Source organism: Gigantopelta aegis, chromosome 2, assembly GCF_016097555.1.
Source record: "Gigantopelta aegis isolate Gae_Host chromosome 2, Gae_host_genome, whole genome shotgun sequence".
Lineage (NCBI taxonomy): Eukaryota > Metazoa > Mollusca > Gastropoda > Neomphalida > Peltospiridae > Gigantopelta > Gigantopelta aegis.
In genome coordinates this window covers 209,115-228,384 of record NC_054700.1, presented here as the reverse complement: position 1 = coordinate 228,384, position 19,270 = coordinate 209,115, and the positions used below count along the sequence as shown (strand labels likewise).

The window sequence follows — 19,270 nt, the reverse complement described above, 5'->3', positions numbered from 1 at the left end:
TTATGGGAGAGTTGGGAGTGACGGATGTAAAGCTGATGTTGTTTCCAGGTGAACAGTCTTTCCGCTCGTTAACAAATGTTTTAATAGCTGTGGTCACCCAATTTCAGCGAATCGCACTAAAACAGATATCGCATACTGATAAACATACATGCATTTTTTATATGGCACGATCTAATTTTCTTTATCTCCTTTTTTTCAGTGTGTTTCATCTTAGTTCATTACACGGTAATTACGTTTTATCTTGATAATGAAAAGCGAGACTTTACGAGATGCCGTGGTTCGCTTGCAGCAACTTTTGTTTTTAAATTTGGTTTGATGTGTGAGACTTAAGGCAATATGTCAGTTTGAAATAAAATCCGCATACAAAATTATCTATTAGAAACGGAGTTTAGAAGATAAATTACGCCCAACTAATTAAATGGTCTCCATCTTTGATCTCTCGAACACAAAACAAAGGCTAGCCTTCAGGGCCGAGATGGACTTGTGATCCAAACATGGACACAATGTCGTCATGTAGAACTTGGGTTATTGCTTTGAAACATCACTACTGACAGATGAGCTTAAGACCTTGACCGTTGATCCTGAACCTCAACCATAAACACGTAATTTCTATACAGCTAGTTGTATGTCAAGTCGAGCTAAAATGTCTTAACTGGAACCCATTGCACTCAAAGAACCGAATCTGATAATGAGGTACGAGGGCAGGTGCCCTCCCCCACAAGAAATTGTGTCTTAAAAATGACACGTTTTCTTTTCTTTTTTTAATTTTCGGGGAAGAGCATGGTTCAAAAGAATATATTTCGTCTAGCTGGCGAAAGAGTATTACCCCCACGCTTATTCTGTATACCCCCACCTCCACGCTTATTCTGTACACCCCCACCTCCACACTTATTCTGTACCACCACCCCCGACTACTTTAGGATAGGTAAGTCTCCGGTACGTATTATTTACTGCACCCCGGCTACTCTAGGATAAGTAAGTCTCTGGTACGTATTATCTACTGCACCCCGGCTACTCTAGGATAGGTACGTCTCTGGTACGTATTATTTACTGCACCCCGGCTACTCTAGGATAAGTAAGTCTCTGGTACGTATTATTTACTGCACCCCGGCTACTCTAGGATAGGTACGTCTCTGGTACGTATTATTTACTGCACCCCGGCTACTCTAGGATAAGTAAGTCTCTGGTACGTATTATTTACTGCACCCCGGCTACTCTAGGATAGTTAAGTCTCTGGTACGTATTATTTACTGCACCCCGGCTACTCTAGGATAAGTAAGTCTCTGGTCCGTATTATTTACTGCACCCCGGCTACTCTAGGATAGTTAAGTCTCTGGTACGTATTATTTACTGCACCCCGGCTACTCTAGGATAGGTACGTCTCTGGTACGTTTTATTTACTGCACCCCGGCTACTCTAGGATAGGTACGTCTCTGGTACGTATTGTTTACTGCACCCCGGCTACTCTAGGATAGTTAAGTCTCTGGTACGTATTATTTACTGCACCCCGGCTACTCTAGGATAAGTAAGTCTCTGGTACGTATTATTTACTGCACCCCGGCTACTCTAGGATAAGTAAGTCTCTGGTACGTATTATTTACTGCACCTCGGCTACTCTAGGATAGGTACGTTTCTGGTACGTATTATTTACTGCACCCCGGCTACTCTAGGATAAGTAAGTCTCTGGTACGTATTATTTACTGCACCCCAGCTACTCTAGGATAAGTAAGTCTCTGGTACGTATTATTTACTGCACCCCAGCTACTCTAGGATAAGTAAGTCTCTGGTACGTATTATTTACTGCACCCCGGCTACTCTAGGATAGGTAAATATCTGGTTCTAATGGAGTTTTAAAATGTTATTCTCTGCCGTCAACAACACAAGACTTCTGTCGACTAAACCAAGGTTAAATCGATCTCCATCGCCAGACTACACACACTGATACGCACCAAGTTTTCATTAATACTACACCGATTCCATCAAAGACAAGACATGTTCTTCTTGCCGCGAGTTGCTGGCATAATAGAGAAGAATAACAATATCATTTCCAGCAGCAAATCGCTTGTTCCTGCCCGGAGCACTACATTATAGCAATCAACCTGACACCCCAGTCGGTGGAGAGCGTCTCGGTATGTGACGTTCGCCGGTAAGCAAATCAGCTGGCCCATTACAAAAAAAAAGAAAGACATATTGTATGCCGTCGTCGGTAAGCGCCTTTCACGCACCAGCGGTAAGCGCGCATAATAACGTGCTGTACCCGCGACTCGCTGGGTAACAACCGTGGATGTCGAATCTGTGCGGAACCTCCTCTTACAACAACAGACTGAACCTCCTCTTACAACAGCAGACTGAGTCTCATCGAAGCACGACTCGTATAATGTGCCTGTATTAAACATATATTGAGCATTGTAGGACATTTCTGACCAGTTTGTTTTGTGAGTTGTTAACCATAAATATTCGTAGTACGCGCGGATTTTTTTTTTTCCGGGGGGGGGGGGGGGGGGATTTTGCTTGTTTGTTTTGATGGGTTTTTATTGTTGGTGTGTGTGTGTGTGGTTTTTTGTTGTTGTTGTTTGTTGTTGTTGTTGTTGTTTGTTTTTTTTTTTTTTTTTTTAGGGGGGTTGTTTTTTCGGCGGGTGTTGTTTCTTTGTTTAGTTTTTTTGGGGGTTGGGGTTTTCGGAGGGAGGGTTAGCGGTGTTTGTGTAGTTTTGTATGTTTTGTTATGTGAGAATGAGTCTACACAGTGGGTGGATTCTACGACTAAAGAACCCCAGGCGAGCGCGCTACCCACTGAGTCAGATCCTAGTGACAACGTCCGTCACTCATATAAAGGCGGATCGGTTGGATGGAAGGGGGGGGGCTTTAATTGGTCGGTTAGCATAGGCGTACGGGCTCCCATTTGTGTACGGGTTGGGGGGGGCTTGGGTTGGGGGGGGGCTTTAATTGGTCGGTTAGCATAGGCGTACGGGCTCCCATTTGTGTAGGGGTTGGGGGGGGCGGCTTTAATTGGTCGGTTAGCATAGGCGTACGGGCTCCCATTTGTGTAGGGGTTGGGGGGGGGCGGCTTTAATTGGTCGGTTAGCATAGGCGTACGGGCTCCCATTTGTGTAGGGGTTGGGGGGGGTGCGGCTTTAATTGGTCGGTTAGCATAGGCGTACGGGCTCCCATTTGTGTAGGGGTTGGGGGGGGGGGCGGCTTTAATTGGTCGGTTAGCATAGGCGTACGGGCTCCCATTTGTGTAGGGGTTGGGGGGGAGGGGGGCGGCTTTAATTGGTCGGTTAGCATAGGCGTACGGGCTCCCATTTGTGTAGGGGTTGGGGTGGGGGTGGGGTGGGGTGGGTCAGGCTGAGTTTTGCCCGAATAAAACTAACATTCCCGAATCTGGATAACAACATTTATTCAGATTAGCATTACTGCTATATAGGGTTGCAATGAATTACTTCGCATTTTTAACATGGAATACAATTTATTTTGCGGCTAGAAACAAATAGTAAACAGGTCTTAGGCTAGCACATTTTGCCCGAATAACTCTATAATTTTTGCTTGAATTTGAGACACACACCCTCGTTTCGTTTGATTATGATAATGTGTCACTTTACCTCTTAATGGCTTTTGTCATTTTGATTGTACACAGAGTTCTGTAGGTAACCAGCTAATCGATCAGCCTGTCAGAATGGTTTCGTAACTTTGATATCGACTTATTTGTTCTCCTGTGGAGGTAATTTGTGTCCGTTTACTCTGTAATTAGCGCTATTGCCGATGAAACAGTTGCGTAATTAGTGCTATTGCCGATGCAACGTTCGATAGCAATCTCCGAAACGTTTCAGATATGTTTACATTTTGGATAGAGAACAGGTGTCTCACGTTCTCTCACAGCCAAACAGAAATAGCTGTATAAACGCGTTTGGTTTGGCCTAGAGATACCTGAAGGTAAGTGGCTTTCCAGTGGCGTAACTGGTACAGACATGTAGGTAAGTGGTAGTTCTATAGTTGCAGTGGCGTAACCGGTAATGACATCAGAGGTTAGTGTAAATTCGACTTTTGGAAATGGAGTAGCCGGTAGAGATATAAAAGGTTAGTGTTAATCCAACACTTGGCAGTGGCGTAACCGGTAGACACATAAAAGGTTAGTGTTAATTATACTCTTGGCAGTGGAATAAACGGTATAGACATAAAAGTTTAGTGTTAATTCCACCATTGGCAGTGGAGTAAACGGTAGAGACATAAAAAGGTTAGTGTTAATTCTACCATTGGCAGTGGAGTAAACGGTAGAGACATAAAAGGTTAGTGTTAATTCCACCATTGGCAGTGGAGTAAACGGTAGAGACATAAAAGGTTAGTGTTAATTCTACCATTGGCAGTGGAGTAAACGGTAGAGACATAAAAGGTTAGTGTTAATTCTACCATTGGCAGTGGAGTAAACGGTAGAGACATAATAGGTTAGTGTTAATTCTACCATTGGCAGTGGAGTAAACGGTAGAGACATAAAAGGTTAGTGTTAATTCTACTCTTGGCAGTGGCGTAACCGGTAGACACATAAACGGTTAGTGTTAATTCGATTTTTGGAAATGGAGTAACCGGTACAGACAAAAGGTTAGTGTTAATTATACTCTTGGCAGTGGAGTAAACGGTAGAGATATAAAAAGTTAGTATTAATTCCATTATTGGAAGTGGAGTAAACGGTAGAGATATAAAAGGTTAGTATTAATTCCATTATTGGAAGTGGAGCAAACGGTAGACAAACAAACGGTTAGTGTTAATTCGATATGGGAGTGTTCGCTTCGTGTTCCTTGAACCCGAGGGCGGGAGACCCAACTACTGAGGTACGCCCCGCCCCTGGTTGGCGGGGTGTCTGAGATGGGAGTGTTCGCTTCGTGTTCCCTGAACCCGAGGGCGGGAGACCCAACTACTGAGGTACGCCCCGCCCCTGGCTGGCGGGGTGTCTGAGATGGGAGTGTTCGCTTCATGTTCCCTGAACCCGAGGGCGGGAGACCCAACTACTGAGGTACGCCCCGTCCCTGGTTGGCGGGGTGTTTGAGATGGGAGTGTTCGCTTCATGTTCCCTGAACCCGAGGGCGGGAGACCCAACTACTGAGGTACGCCCCGTCCCTGGCTGGCGGGGTGTCTGAGATGGGAGTGTTCGCTTCATGTTCCCTGAACCCGAGGGCGGGAGACCCAACTACTGAGGTACGCCTCGTCCCTGGCTGGCGGGGTGTCTGAGATGGGAGTGTTCGCTTCATGTTCCCTGAACCCGAGGGCGGGAGACCCAACTACTGAGGTACGCCCCGTCCCTGGCTGGCGGGGTGTCTGAGATGGGAGTGTTCGCTTCATGTTCCCTGAACCCGAGGGCGGTAGGCCCAACTACTGAGGTACGCCTCGTCCCTGGTTGGCGGGGTGTCTGAGATGGGAGTGTTCGCTTCATGTTCCCTGAACCCGAGGGCGGGAGACCCAACTACTGAGGTACGCCTCGTCCCTGGCTGGCGGGGTGTCTGAGATGGGAGTGTTCGCTTCATGTTCCCTGAACCCGAGGGCGGGAGACCCAACTACTGAGGTACGCCTCGTCCCTGGTTGGCGGGGTGTCTGAGATGGGAGTGTTCGCTTCATGTTCCCTGAACCCGAGGGCGGGAGACCCAACTACTGAGGTACGCCTCGTCCCTGGCTGGCGGGGTGTCTGAGATGGGAGTGTTCGCTTCATGTTCCCTGAACCCGAGGGCGGGAGACCCAACTACTGAGGTACGCCCCGTCCCTGGCTGGCGGGGTGTCTGAGATGGGAGTGTTCGCTTCATGTTCCCTGAACCCGAGGGCGGGAGGCCCAACTACTGAGGTACGCCTCGTCCCTGGTTGGCGGGGTGTCTGAGATGGGAGTGTTCGCTTCATGTTCCCTGAACCCGAGGGCGGGAGACCCAACTACTGAGGTACGCCTCGTCCCTGGCTGGCGGGGTGTCTGAGATGGGAGTGTTCGCTTCATGTTCCCTGAACCCGAGGGCGGGAGACCCAACTACTGAGGTACGCCTCGTCCCTGGTTGGCGGGGTGTCTGAGATGGGAGTGTTCGCTTCATGTTCCCTGAACCCGAGGGCGGGAGACCCAACTACTGAGGTACGCCTCGTCCCTGGCTGGCGGGGTGTCTGAGATGGGAGTGTTCGCTTCATGTTCCCTGAACCCGAGGGCGGGAGACCCAACTACTGAGGTACGCCTCGTCCCTGGTTGGCGGGGTGTCTGAGATGGGAGTGTTCGCTTCATGTTCCCTGAACCCGAGGGCGGGAGACCCAACTACTGAGGTACGCCTCGTCCCTGGTTGGCGGGGTGTCTGAGATGGGAGTGTTCGCTTCGTGTCCATACCATCACGAACCGCGCCTCATGTGGACGGTCTTACGGCAGAGTTAGCAAATGCATCCTGTTTGTTGTAACTTTAGATTGAGATATTCTCTTTACGTTATCCGGCTACAGTGAAATAACCTTTTCCAATAGTTACCACCTGCAGTTAGAAATTATCACCTGCAGTTAGAAATTACCACCTACAGTTAGAAGTTATCACCTGCAGTTAGACATTATCACTGCAGTTAGACATTATCACCTGCAGTTAAAAATTACCACATGCAGTTAGAAATTATCACCTGAAGTTAGAAATTACCACCTACAGTTAGACGTTATCACTTGCAGTTAGAAATTATCACCTGCAGTTAGAAATTACCACCTACAGTTAGACGTTATCACCTGCAGTTAGAAATTATCACCTGCAGTTAAAAATTACCACATGCAGTTAGAAATTATCACCTGCAGTTAGAAATTACCACCTACAGTTAGACGTTATCACCTGCAGTTAGAAATTACCACCTACAGTTAGACGTTACCACCTGCAGTTAGAAATTATCACTTGCAGTTAGAAATTATCACCTGCAGTTAGAAATAAAGCGAATGGTGGTGCACAATGTCGAGTAATAGTGAACATGTACAACAGATCACCATGCCGAGTAATAGTGAATATGTACAATAGATCACCATGCTGGGTAATAGTGAACATGTACAACAGATCACCATGTCGAGTAATAGTGAACATGTAAAACAGATCACCATGCTGGGTAATAGTGAACATGTACAACGGATTACCATGTTGGGTAATAGTGAACATGTAAAACAGATCACCATGTCGAGTAATAGTGAACATGTACAACGGATCACCATGCTGGGTAATAGTGAACATGTACAACGGATTACCATGTTGGGTAATAGTGAACATGTACAACGGATTACCATGCTGGGTAATAGTGAACATGTAAAACAGATCACCATGCTGGGTAATAGTGAACATGTACAACAGATCACCATATCGAGTAATAGTGAACATGTACAACGGATTACCATGCTGGGTAATAGTGAACATGTACAACGGATTACCATGCTGGGTAATAGTGAACATGTACAACGGATCACCATGTCGAGTAATAGTGAACATTTACAACGGATTACCATGCTGGGTAATAGTGAGCATGTACAACGGATCACCATATAGAGTAATAGTGAACATGTACAACGGATTACCATGCTGGGTAATAGTGAACATGTACAACAGATCACCAGGGTTTGTGTTATTGTTATTCTGCAACACTCTCTTTCTCGCGCTGTGTAATCTGGATCTCGGGGAAGTACCGTTTTTGCTATATCAACGCTCGGAAGCAAGTCGTGACTGGCCTTTAAAAAAATCGTGCCCCTTGTTTTGTTTACCATAACAACTTAAAACATAGATCAGCATAAACCTCTTTGATCGAGACTAATGCTGTTTACAACAACAACTTCAAAGATAGGTATACATATACGGATCGAATATCAGCACTTTATATCTATTGTAATATGCGGTATTCCTCTAATATATTACACATAAACCAGTATCTACATTTCCACTACTGACATAAAACCCGAATAAAGACTGGTCCTCATACAGATAAACGAGTGGAGTAGTATTGATTTACCAGTCCACCAGTCTATAATTGCATTTAACATTTATTACAGACGACGGGGGGAAGGGTCTGATTATTTTATAGCTTGAACGTCAACTTGTAAATAAAGAAGAAACTCGCCGTACGTTAGCGATTCACTGACCAGGCGGGCGCTTTACCACTGGTCTACTTCCCGCCCTACCGGCCTCGGTGGCGTCGTGGTTAGCCATCGGTCTACAGACTGGTAGGTACTGGGTTCGGATCTCAGTCGAGGCATGGGGGTTTTAATCCAGATACCGACTCCAAACCCTGAGTGAGTGCTCCGCAAGGCTCAGTGGGTAGGTGTAAACCACTTGCACCGACCAGTAATCCATAACTGGTTCAACAAAGGCCATGGTTTGTGCTATCCTGCCTGTGGGAAGCGCAAATAAAAGATCCCTTGCTGCCTGTCGTAAAATAGTAGCCTATGTGGCGACAACGGGTTTCCTCTCAAAATCTGTGTGGTCCTTAACTATATGTCTGACGCCATATAACCGTAAATAAACTGTGTTGAGTGCGTTGTTAAATAAAACGTTTCTTTCTTACTTCCCGCCCCTCCTTGTAGATGATAGTAACATGTTTGTTTTGAAAATCTTGTAGTTGACGGATGCGAATTTGTCTTCCAATCACGACTGTGTTCACCGAATGACCATCAAGCCCGATCGTGTGGCAGAGCGGTACCATTAGTCCCAGTGAGAGATCAAATAGATCAAGGCTGGTCACAACTTCATGTGATGGTCTGACGGATCACGTGTGTGTGACCGGGCCAACATGGATCCTGACCGCTGCCAGCCCATAATGGGGATCACTCGGGGTCGGTAATCGACGTAATTAGCTCTGTTTGAAGATCCCCTCTGGAGGCTAACTGGGAGAGATCTGATCAAACATCCGCTATCCACTTAATAATTCGTCACAGCTGTCAGTCATCTGGCCCTTCACGGACCATCTGTCACGTATACTTCAGCGGTACGGCGATCGCCTTGGGTATCATTGGCCTCAAAGTCGATCGTCTGGGGTAGTATTGGCCTCATAGTCGATCGTCTGGGGGTATTATTGGCCGCATAGTCATCGACTAAGGTATTGTTGGCCTCAGAGTCGATCGTCTGGGGCGTTATTGGCCTCAGAATCGATCGCATATGGTGTTACTGGCCTCAGAATCGATCGCCTAAGGTGTTATTGGCCTCAGAATCGATCGCCTAAGGTGTTATTGGCCTCAGAGTCAATCATCTGATGTGTTATTTGTTCCAAAACGGATCGCCTGGGGTGTTATTGACTCGGGCGTTTTCACGTTCCAACCAGTGCCTCATAGTATGTGCTGTCCTGCCCATCAGACGTTCACGTAAAAGATCCATTGTCGCTTGTTCGGTAGAGGTGTCCTTAAAACAAACATCACCAACCAGTGTCCCACGACTCATATAGTAAAGCCCGTGGCATGTACTGTCTAGTGTATGTAAAGACGCATTGCTGCTTGTTTGGTCAGATAAACATCTGTCTGGTCTCTCTGTCTCTGTCTCTCTCTCTCTCTCTCTCTCTCTCTCTCTCTCTCTCTCTCTCTCTCTCTCTCTCTCTCTCTCTGTTTCTATCTGTCTCTCTCTCTGTCTCTGTCTCTCTCTCTCTGTCTCTCTCTGTATCTGTCTCTCTCTCTGTCTCTGTATCTGTCTCTGTCTCTCTCCCTCTCTGTCTCTCTCTGTCTCTGTCTTTCTTTCTGTCTATGTCTCTCTGTCTCTGTCTCTCTTTCTGTTTATGTCTCTCTCTCTCTCTCTGTCTCACTCTGCCCGTCTCTCTGTCTCTCTCTCTCTGTCTCTGTCTCTGTCTCTCTGTCTCTGTCTCTGTCTCTCTCTCTCTCTCTCTCTCTCTCTCTCTCTCTCTCTCTCTCTCTCTCTCTCTCTCCATCCCTCCCCCCACCCACCCACTCACTCACTCGCCCACCCACCCACCCTCCCTCTATCCCTCACCTCCTCTCTCTCTCTCTCTCTCTCTCTCTCTCTCTCTCTCTCTCTCTCTCTCTCTCTCTCTCTCTCTCTCTCTGGATTTTCGCGATGTTATTTCTCTAAATGCGGATTATTTATAAATGAAAACTGCAATCAGTTTGGTACAAACATCGCTATTTCACCACCCAAATCGTTTTAATTGACCCATGCTGACGGAAAATCTATGTCAACCCTCTGGGCAATTTCATTTTTGAATCTTGGAATTCATTTATGAAACGTTTATACAACGGGGAGTTCGCTACATCGGATTTGGATTAATTTGCTACATCGGATTTGCGCTGTTTCACGTTAATTCACCTTTGTGTGTAGATCAAGGGTAAATTAAATATTCTATTATCCTCAGACTTTTCGATTTCGTTAAATTAAAAACCAAATATCTGATTTACAATCTATTTTTGAGACTAAAGTTGTTGTTTGTGGTGATGACGTGACGGCGACCATTATAAGGTTGTTATTGATGGCACTCGTCTTAAACATTATGACGGGTTTCTTGTGGTAGTATTTTTGATGATGATGATGACACGACTGGCGCTACTGATGATGATCTGGTGGTGATTACAACAATAATAATGATGATGATGATAGTTACGATGATGATGATGATGGCGACGACAATAATGATGATGACACGACTGGCGATACTGATGATGATCTGGTGGTGATTACAACAACAATAATAATGATGATGATGATAGTTACGATGATGATGATGACGACAACGCCAATAATGTTGATGATGATGATGATGGCGACGACAATAATGATGATGACACGACTGGCGATACTGATGATGATCTGGTGGTGATTACAACAACAATAATAATGATGATGATGATAGTTACGATGATGATGATGACGACAACGCCAATAATGTTGATGATGATGATGATGGCGACGACAATAATGATGATGACACGACTGGCGATACTGATGATGATCTGGTGGTGATTACAACAATAATAATGATGATGATGATAGTTACGATGATGATGATGACGACAACGCCAATAATGTTGATGATGATGATGATGGCGACGACAATAATGATGATGACACGACTGGCGATACTGATGATGATCTGGTGGTGATTACAGCAACAATAATAATGATGATGATGATAGTTACGATGATGATGATGACGACAACGCCAATAATGATGATGATGATGATGATGGCGACGACAATAATGATGATGACACGACTGGCGATACTGATGATGATCTGGTGGTGATTACAACAATAATGATGATGACACGACTGGCCATACTGATGATGATCTGGTGGTGATTACAACAATAATGATGATGATGGTTTGATGACGACGACAATAATGATGATGATGGTTTGATGTCGACGACAATAATGATGATGATGGTTTGATGACGACGACAATAATGATGATGATGGTTTGATGACGACGACAATAATGATGATTATGGTTTGATGACGACGACAATAATGATGATGACAATGTCAGTGACGAATAATAACGAAGACGATGATGATGACACGACTGGCGATACTGATGATGATCTGGTGGTGATTATAACAATAATAATGATGATGATGATAGTTACGATGATGATGACGACAACGACAATAATGTTGATTATGGTGATGGTGGCGACGACAATAATGATGATGACGATGCCAATGACGAATAATAATGAAGATGATGATGGTGACGATGTTAATGACAGTATCACCTACACAAATGACATGACCTATATATCTCCCGTGCTCGTGTTATTCGGTCGATCCCAGCGTGTGGTGTAATCTCCATCTGATTCGTGTTGCAGCCCAATGGACAAATATTCTTCAACATGTTGGCTCGTTTGTTTCGAGTCATCAGTGCTTGTAACATCTGGCTCGGAACACAATTACAGTAATTGTAAACGAGTTTACATCCCACACCGACTTAACTAGCCTGGCTGATTGACAGGGACTAACCCACAGCTAGCCATACAGTTTGTATTGTTCACCACTTACACAGGTTCAGGTAATATGGCATTCTCAATGTGAACTGGCATTTGTCTGTAGCATGTGTGCATGCGTGCGTGTGTACGTGTGCGTGCATGCGTGCGTGCGTGTGTATGTGTGTGTGTGTGTTTGATAGGGTATTCGGTGTAATAGAATATATTTTTCAGATCATATACTTTCAGAGTTTGATAACGTTGCAAATGAATCAGGTTATGGCACCATGTTTATTGACATGTAAGTAAACGTTTTATGGTGACACTCCAGAAAGCAGTCTAGCGTTCTGAAAACCCCCCAAAACAAAACATTGTCAAGTACTACTATCTTTGTGTAAGAATATCCCATTAAAAAACCCACAACGTCATGTTATATGCTATTTGAATATCGATTAGTTGCTGACAGGAATTAAAGTTGCGTATGCAGTTTACAAAACACATTGTATTAAGCTTGGTATTATATGATAAAGCCATTATTACAAGTGTGTGTTTCCGCATCGCATATCATAGATTTGGAATGACAATAATGGTATTCCTAATACATGATATTGACGATACCGAAAAACACTCTTGTAATAACCTATATAGATAGACGCACATACACACACAGAGAGACAGACAGACAGACAGATACATAGATACATATTAGATAGGCAGTAGGTAGGTAGGTAGGTAGGCACGCAGGCACGCAGGCACGAAGGCAGACAGACAAGCAGACAGGCAGGCAGGCAGACAGGCAGGTAGGTAGGTAGGCAGGTATGTAGGTAGATCGATCGATTGATCGATAGTTCATTGTGTTTGATATAACAAGTTATAATCGTGACAACACCTAACCGGTATTTTTCTCTTCTGTAGTTCCAGATCGCCATGAACAACACAACGGATATTCACAGTCATGTGTTCATGAGGTACACTTCCGTCTCGGCCCTGATCGAGGCTTTCGCGCCGGTGGGCAGCAACGCGGAACGAGTTGTTCCCCCTGTGTGGTACATCGTCGGTCTACTATGCAACCCGATCTGTGCCGTCATCTGGCTGGGAAGACGCATGCGCCGCAACAACTCGTCTGCCGTGTACCTGGGTGCGCTGTCCATCTCCGACATGGCCTTCCTCTTCCTGCACTTCCTCTACAACCTGAATGGCGCCTGGGGGGTGCGAGTCCACAACACGGAGGGGGGATGTGAGGTGTTCAACCTGTTCTTCTACGCGCCGCAGTACCTGTCGATTCTGCTGGTGATGGGCTTCACGGTGGAGCGCTACGTGGCGGTGTGCCACCCGTTCCTCAAGGAGAAGTGGTGCACGGTCAGGAAGGCCTGCGTCATCGTGGTCGCGCTCACCGTCTTCTGTCTGCTGCTCGCCTCGGCGCAGACCTACATCTGGGACTACCAGCCCATGACGGACTCGTGCAGCTACCGCGACGAGGCGGCAGCCGGTGACGACCGGAGCTTCGCCAGCATCTGGAACTGGGTGACGGAGTTGCTCGTCTTCGGCGCCGTACCGCTGATCGTCCTCGTCTTCAACTCGATCGTCCTCAAGGAGATCTGCAAGCTGGCGAAGAACGGCGTCGTGTCCAAGCAGAGCGGCAGCGCCAGCACCACGGCCTCTACGGTGACGCTGCTGTCCGTGTCCTTCTACCTGATCGTCACGCAGCTCACGGCCACCATCCTCTTCTGCATCCAGCCCGCCTTCCCGCACGGTGACATCTACCTGACGGACGACGAGATTCGCCGGGACCCTCTGTGGACGAGGATGTTCAGCTACCTGGAGGCGAGGAAGGTGATCGAGGTGATCTGTCTGTCGCACTACGCCTGCTACTTCTTCATATACCTGCTCACCGGCAAACACTTCAGAAAGGAGGTGCTCTACTATCTCACGTGCGGCGGCCGCTTTCGCTGCTTCGCCGATACGTCGTCGCGAAAGAGGGGTGAGAAGTATTCGATGGTCTCAGGCAATGGACACGTCCTGTCAGAGACGTGCACGACCACGTACACAACGTATACAACCGGAGTTTGATCTCTGCGCCATCGACGAAATGTTCCATCACAGTATCTGACATAGTGAGCACTGGACACAGCAGTGTTCGTGTTAAACTGAATTCACAGTCTGGAAAGAAGATTCATACTCGAGGAGTCTCCATTGAAGATTGATTGAAGTTTGGGAGTCTGGATTCAGTACTCAAATATATGGTGTTTGGATTCAAGACTCAAAGTTAAGGAATCTGTATTCAAGACTCAGTTAGGGAGTCTGGATTCAAGACTCAAAGTTAGGGAGTGTTGATTCAAGACTCAACGTTAGGGAGCCTGGACTGAATACATTTTGGTTCAAGGCAGAAGCTTGTGGAGTTGGGATTGATTATTCAAACCTAAAAGGTTTTGGTATTCTGGACTAGAAATCTGGGGATTCTGGTAGATGACTCAAACAAAAGGGGTTTGAATTCTTTGCTCAAATTAGGGTAGTATGAACATAAATCACAAACATGGAGTTTAGATAGAAGACTCAAACTTGGAACCTGGATTGAGGGGATCTATACTGGAGACCCAAACTTGGGAGTGTGGATAAAGACTGCAAATGAGCGAATCTGGCCTGGAAACACAAACGCCTGTAAAGTCTGTAAACCATGTATAGTGTGGACTGGGACGAAGTTCAGCATCTGGAGTCGGTCAGAATGGATGTTGTCTCCTTCAAAGAGGTGTGGATTAAACTGGAGGCTTATCATGCGTTTGTGATACCACAGATGTGTGCCAGGATCTTCAACTCAAACCTCATCGTCTGTTTTTGACAGCTCAGATTGGTACAATGATTTCCAACATATACATCAGATCAGAAACGTGAACACGGTACTATAGGTTTGATTTTAATGTGACAGAAAAGAAAGGTGCAAACAGTGTGTACGGAATCATAAGGTCGATGACGTAGTTTTGATTCTTACATCATCTACGACTCTTAATCGACCCAGTTTTTTGGAGTATTGGTGGAGGGAACATCTAACAGGTGTACATAGATACTCGGGCCAGGCTCAATCGTGTAGGTAGCCTAGTGGTTATCGGCTAACAAGACACTCGGGTAGCCAGTTTCCACATCTAGATGTAGTAATCCGGTGAATAGCTACAGTCTCGCGTGTAGTGACCACACCACATATCACATACGGTGAACGCTACATGGCCGTATGCTTTTGTATTTGGGAGGATTTCGTGAAACTAAGTTCATATTTTTGAAATATTAGTATTTATTTTAGAAGTCTGGAATATACAGATAGATCTCGTGAACGATAACTTAAAGTAATTATGTCCATGTTTTTTTGTTGTTGTTTTTGTTGTTGTTGTTGTCGTTATTATTATTATATTTTAATATATTCAATGTACTACATATATATATACTGTATAATATATTGTCTTCGGTGGGATTTGTTTCGGGGTGATTTTGTAGGAGCGGAATTGGGCCGTCTGTACTATAATAGGAATGATGCAAAGCTATATAATTGGAACTAAAACACCCTTTATATTGTGATTTTTCTGAATAGTTTAAATGTTAAAATTAGATTTTACGAAAGTCCTGAATTTGATTGTCAGGCCGCCATATTGACGAGTGTCCAAGTTTACTCAAGGGAATCAAGACGTAGGTGAAACAGTTTTTAAAACGGCTCCTTTCGTGTTTATTGGCTCTAAAAGCAATATTATTTATCCGCTCTAGTGTATGTGTTTCTCCGGTGATATGTCATCTCCGGGGGTAAATTGTGTGAAACAATGCTATGATTCCACGCAGGCACTAATAAATAAATAAATAGAAACAATGCTATGATTCGACGCGGGCACTAATAAATAAATAGAAACAATGCTATGATTCGACGCGGGCACCAATAAATAAATAGAAACAATGCTATGATTCCACGCAGGCACTAATAAATAAATAAAACAATGCTATGATTCCACGCAGGCACTAATAAATAAATAGAAAACACGGCGCCAACAATACTACTAATCTCAGGAGTATGACACGTTCGCTTCACATTTCAAATGACAATATATTTTCTGGCGATTGCTTGGTGGAAATAAAGCACAATGCAATATCTTCTTTTGTCTCTCTTTCTGGGTTTTTTTTGTTTTGTTTTTGTTTGTTTGTTTGTTTTGTTTTTTGGGGGGTGAGGGGGATGTAATTTGTGTTTTTGTAAAAAAAAAAAAAAAAAAAAAAAAAAAAATATATAAATAAAACCCTCTTTTCACAGTGGTTATAAAAAAAAAAAAATTGAATTACAAAGATGGACAAAGAATTCCTGAAATCTATTTTTCGTACACCTTTCCGTCTTGTTTGGTGCACCAATTATCTCACTATCCTGAGCACTATGTACGTTTTTCTCTCTTTATTTGGTGTATGGTAACCTGAGGTGGGGTAATAAAAGAAATCCTATTCCTGTTTCATGAACTCACACATCCCATACACTGCCATGTGAGGGTGTAACATTGTTAACAGCATTATAGTCTAAATGTAGAAAGTTGTCAGGCAAGTTTTAAAATTGGCAGTATGATATGTATATGTTCATGTGATATCAAATGTCACTAATAGCATCGTAATGTGTTAGATATTACCAAAGTATTTGTTTAATTCAACGTGTTTTGTTAACGAACTTTTGTCACCAGTTGCATCCCTCGCTTTTGCAGTACCATACATGGACATTGTGTTTGGTTACAAAACAAAATCGCACATTATAATGTAATTACTAATTAGGCCAAACTGCATGCAGTGACAGACGTGACAGCTGTGGTGGCAGTATTCATGGCGGGTGACAGATGGGGCAGGATATACACCTGATATCATCACAACTCTACTTATTCCAATGAGCTCTGTCCTGTGCTAGTTTTGATTTAGTCTGAGAGTGGTAGTCATCTTCGTGGAGGTACAAGACACATGACATATCCAGTAAAGGATCTCCTCTGGACTGGCCGTCCTCCTATAGACGAGGCACTAGAAAGCATCTCCTCTGGACTGGCCGTCCTCCTATAGAAAAGTCACTAGAAAGGATCTGCTCTGGACTGGCCGTCCTCCTATAGACGAGGCACTAGAAAGGATCTCCTCTGGACTGGCCGTCCTCCTATAGACGAGGCACTAGAAAGGATCTCCTCTGGACTGGCCGTTCTCCTATAGACGAGGCACTAGAAAGGATCTCCTCAGGACTGGCCGTCCTCCTATAGACGAGGCACTAGAAAGGATCTCCTCTGGACTGGCCGTCCTCCTATAAAAAAGTCACTAGAAAGGATCTCCTCTGGACTGGCCGTCCTCCTATAGACGAGGCACTAGAAAGGATCTCCTCTGGACTGGCCGTTCTCCTATAGACGAGGCACTAGAAAGGATCTCCTCAGGACTGGCCGTCCTCCTATAGACGAGGCACTAGAAAGGATCTCCTCTGGACTGGCCGTCCTCCTATAAAAAAGTCACTAGAAAGGATCTCCTCTGGACTGGCCGTCCTCCTATAGACGAGGCACTAGAAAGGATCTCCTCAGGACTGGCCGTCCTCCTATAGACGAGGCACTAGAAAGGATCTCCTCTGGACTGGCCGTCCTCCTATAGAAGAGGCACTAGAAAGGATCTCCTCAGGACTGGCCGTCCTCCTATAGACGAGGCACTAGAAAGGATCTCGTCTGGACTGGCCGTCCTCCTATAGACGAGGCACTAGAAAGGATGTCCTCTGGACTGGCCGTCCTCCTATAGAAGAGGCACTAGAAAGTATCTCCTCAGGACTGGCCGTCCTATAGACGAGGCACTAGAAAAGATCTCCTCTGGACTGGCTGTCCTCCTGTAGACGAGGCACTAGAAAGAGATCCATGGAATCAACAGTTAGTTTGCCAAATACCCAATTTTCTCTGCATTGTGCAGATACACTGCCCTGATAATGTATTATAGTTTTGTCGTTCTGGTCTCACTTACAGTTACTGAAGTACAAAGTCCTAAAATCATATCTGATGCTGAATGTTACACGTCTGACATGGATTGTTTATATTTTACGGTAGTCAGCACATGGGTCTTGTATAGTTTAAGCTTACTGATTTGGTGCATTTTGTAAAACAATACTTCAGAAGAAAAATAAATTCTGGCTGCATGATAAAAGTATAAAATTCACTTGTTCATCGAGATTCTGCGGGGGGTTTTCAGCCAATATTCACGTTTATTAATAACTTAAATCAATATGAGTGTCCATGATAAATGGCACTGTAGCATTTGTGGTGATTGATACCCTATAAGACTTTATGTTCTGTGGGTTAACATCAATGTAAGATTGGTCCATATTATAATAAATATACTTAACAGAATACATTGATATTTTTGTTATATGTCTTTGATGTGTGATTGGCAGATCTTTAAAGAATGTGCTTAAGTATACCTGTTCCGATATTGTTTCATTGTTGTAATTCAAAATTAGGGATTGTGTTTCATTTATATGCATTTTACATTTTACACATACGACCTAACTGTAGTATTCTATTTACATACTATTGTCTGCCTAAATGCATAGCATATCATAATTTAACCACAATGCTATCAAATGGGCATACGAAGATGTGTCAGGCGTGTAACACTATAACACTATTTGACTATTAGTGTGTGTTTGTTTTGTTTAACGACACCACTAGAACACATTGATTAATTAATCATCGGCTATTGAATGGTAATTCGTAGTCATCAGAGGAATCCCGCTACATTTTATTCAGATGTTGCAAGGGATCTTTCATATGCAATTTCTCACAGACAGGAAAGCACATACCACGGCATTTGACCAGTTATGATGCACTGGTTGGAGCGATAAAAAATCCCAATCAGTTGAATGGATCCAGCGAGATGGTTCGATCCTGCGACGCTCAATCCCGCCCCTATGTTTGACTATTAGTGCTGATTGTGAGGATATTGACCCGGCACTTCAGTCACGTGCTCTAAATGATTTGTATTATTTAGGAAAGTAAAGAAATATAGATGAACATCCTTAACCGTTTTCTCTTACAAACGTCTTGAATTCATTTTGTCAAATTCTAAAACTAAAATGGAGACATTTCGCGAACGGGTGTGTCACCAATGGCGATTGTGACATGGTTTAAAGATGTTCATTATTTAGCCGTATGGTGTTTATTTTATTATCGGTTTTAAAAGCATAAACAAAATGGTTATTTTTGGTACAATTAATATGTTAAAGCCTTGAGTTCATTCAGATTTTCTTGGAACATTTAAAAACGGTATCAGAAATAAAGTGTTTTAAAAGAAAGAAATGTTTTATTTAACGACGCACTCAACACATTTTATTTACGGTTATATGGCGTCAGACATATGGTTAAGGACCACACAGATTTTGAG

At 44.3% G+C, this 19,270-nt stretch overlaps 2 protein-coding genes across 2 annotated transcripts in view; both read left to right on the top strand.

The window, feature by feature from the left end:
* LOC121379388 (probable G-protein coupled receptor 139) overlaps window positions 1–18,234 on the top strand; it is a 69,815-nt gene extending 51,581 nt beyond the window's left edge. Inside the window, exon 3 of the mRNA XM_041507985.1 lies at window positions 12,794–18,234. Coding sequence (XP_041363919.1) covers window positions 12,806–13,948 — 1,143 coding nt within the window. The 5' untranslated portion in view covers window positions 12,794–12,805 and the 3' untranslated portion in view covers window positions 13,949–18,234. The remainder of the gene's footprint in view (window positions 1–12,793) is intronic.
* Window positions 7,002–8,661, top strand: LOC121379024 (uncharacterized protein PF11_0213-like). Its single transcript, XM_041507468.1, has 2 exons — window positions 7,002–7,490; window positions 8,575–8,661. The coding sequence occupies exons 1-2, from the start codon at window positions 7,002–7,004 to the stop codon at window positions 8,659–8,661; spliced, it is 576 nt and encodes a 191-aa protein (XP_041363402.1).
* Window positions 18,235–19,270: the final 1,036 nt, after the last annotated feature.

Bases quoted from the DNA above. Each gene is read 5' to 3' on its own strand.
- LOC121379024 (XM_041507468.1), top strand. From the start codon at position 7,002: ATGCTGGGTAATAGTGAACATGTACAACAGATCACCATGTCGAGTAAT. The intron at 7,491-8,574 runs GTACAACGGATC...AAAATCTTGTAG, and splicing joins TGCTGGGTAATAGTGAGCAT to TTGACGGATGCGAATTTGTC.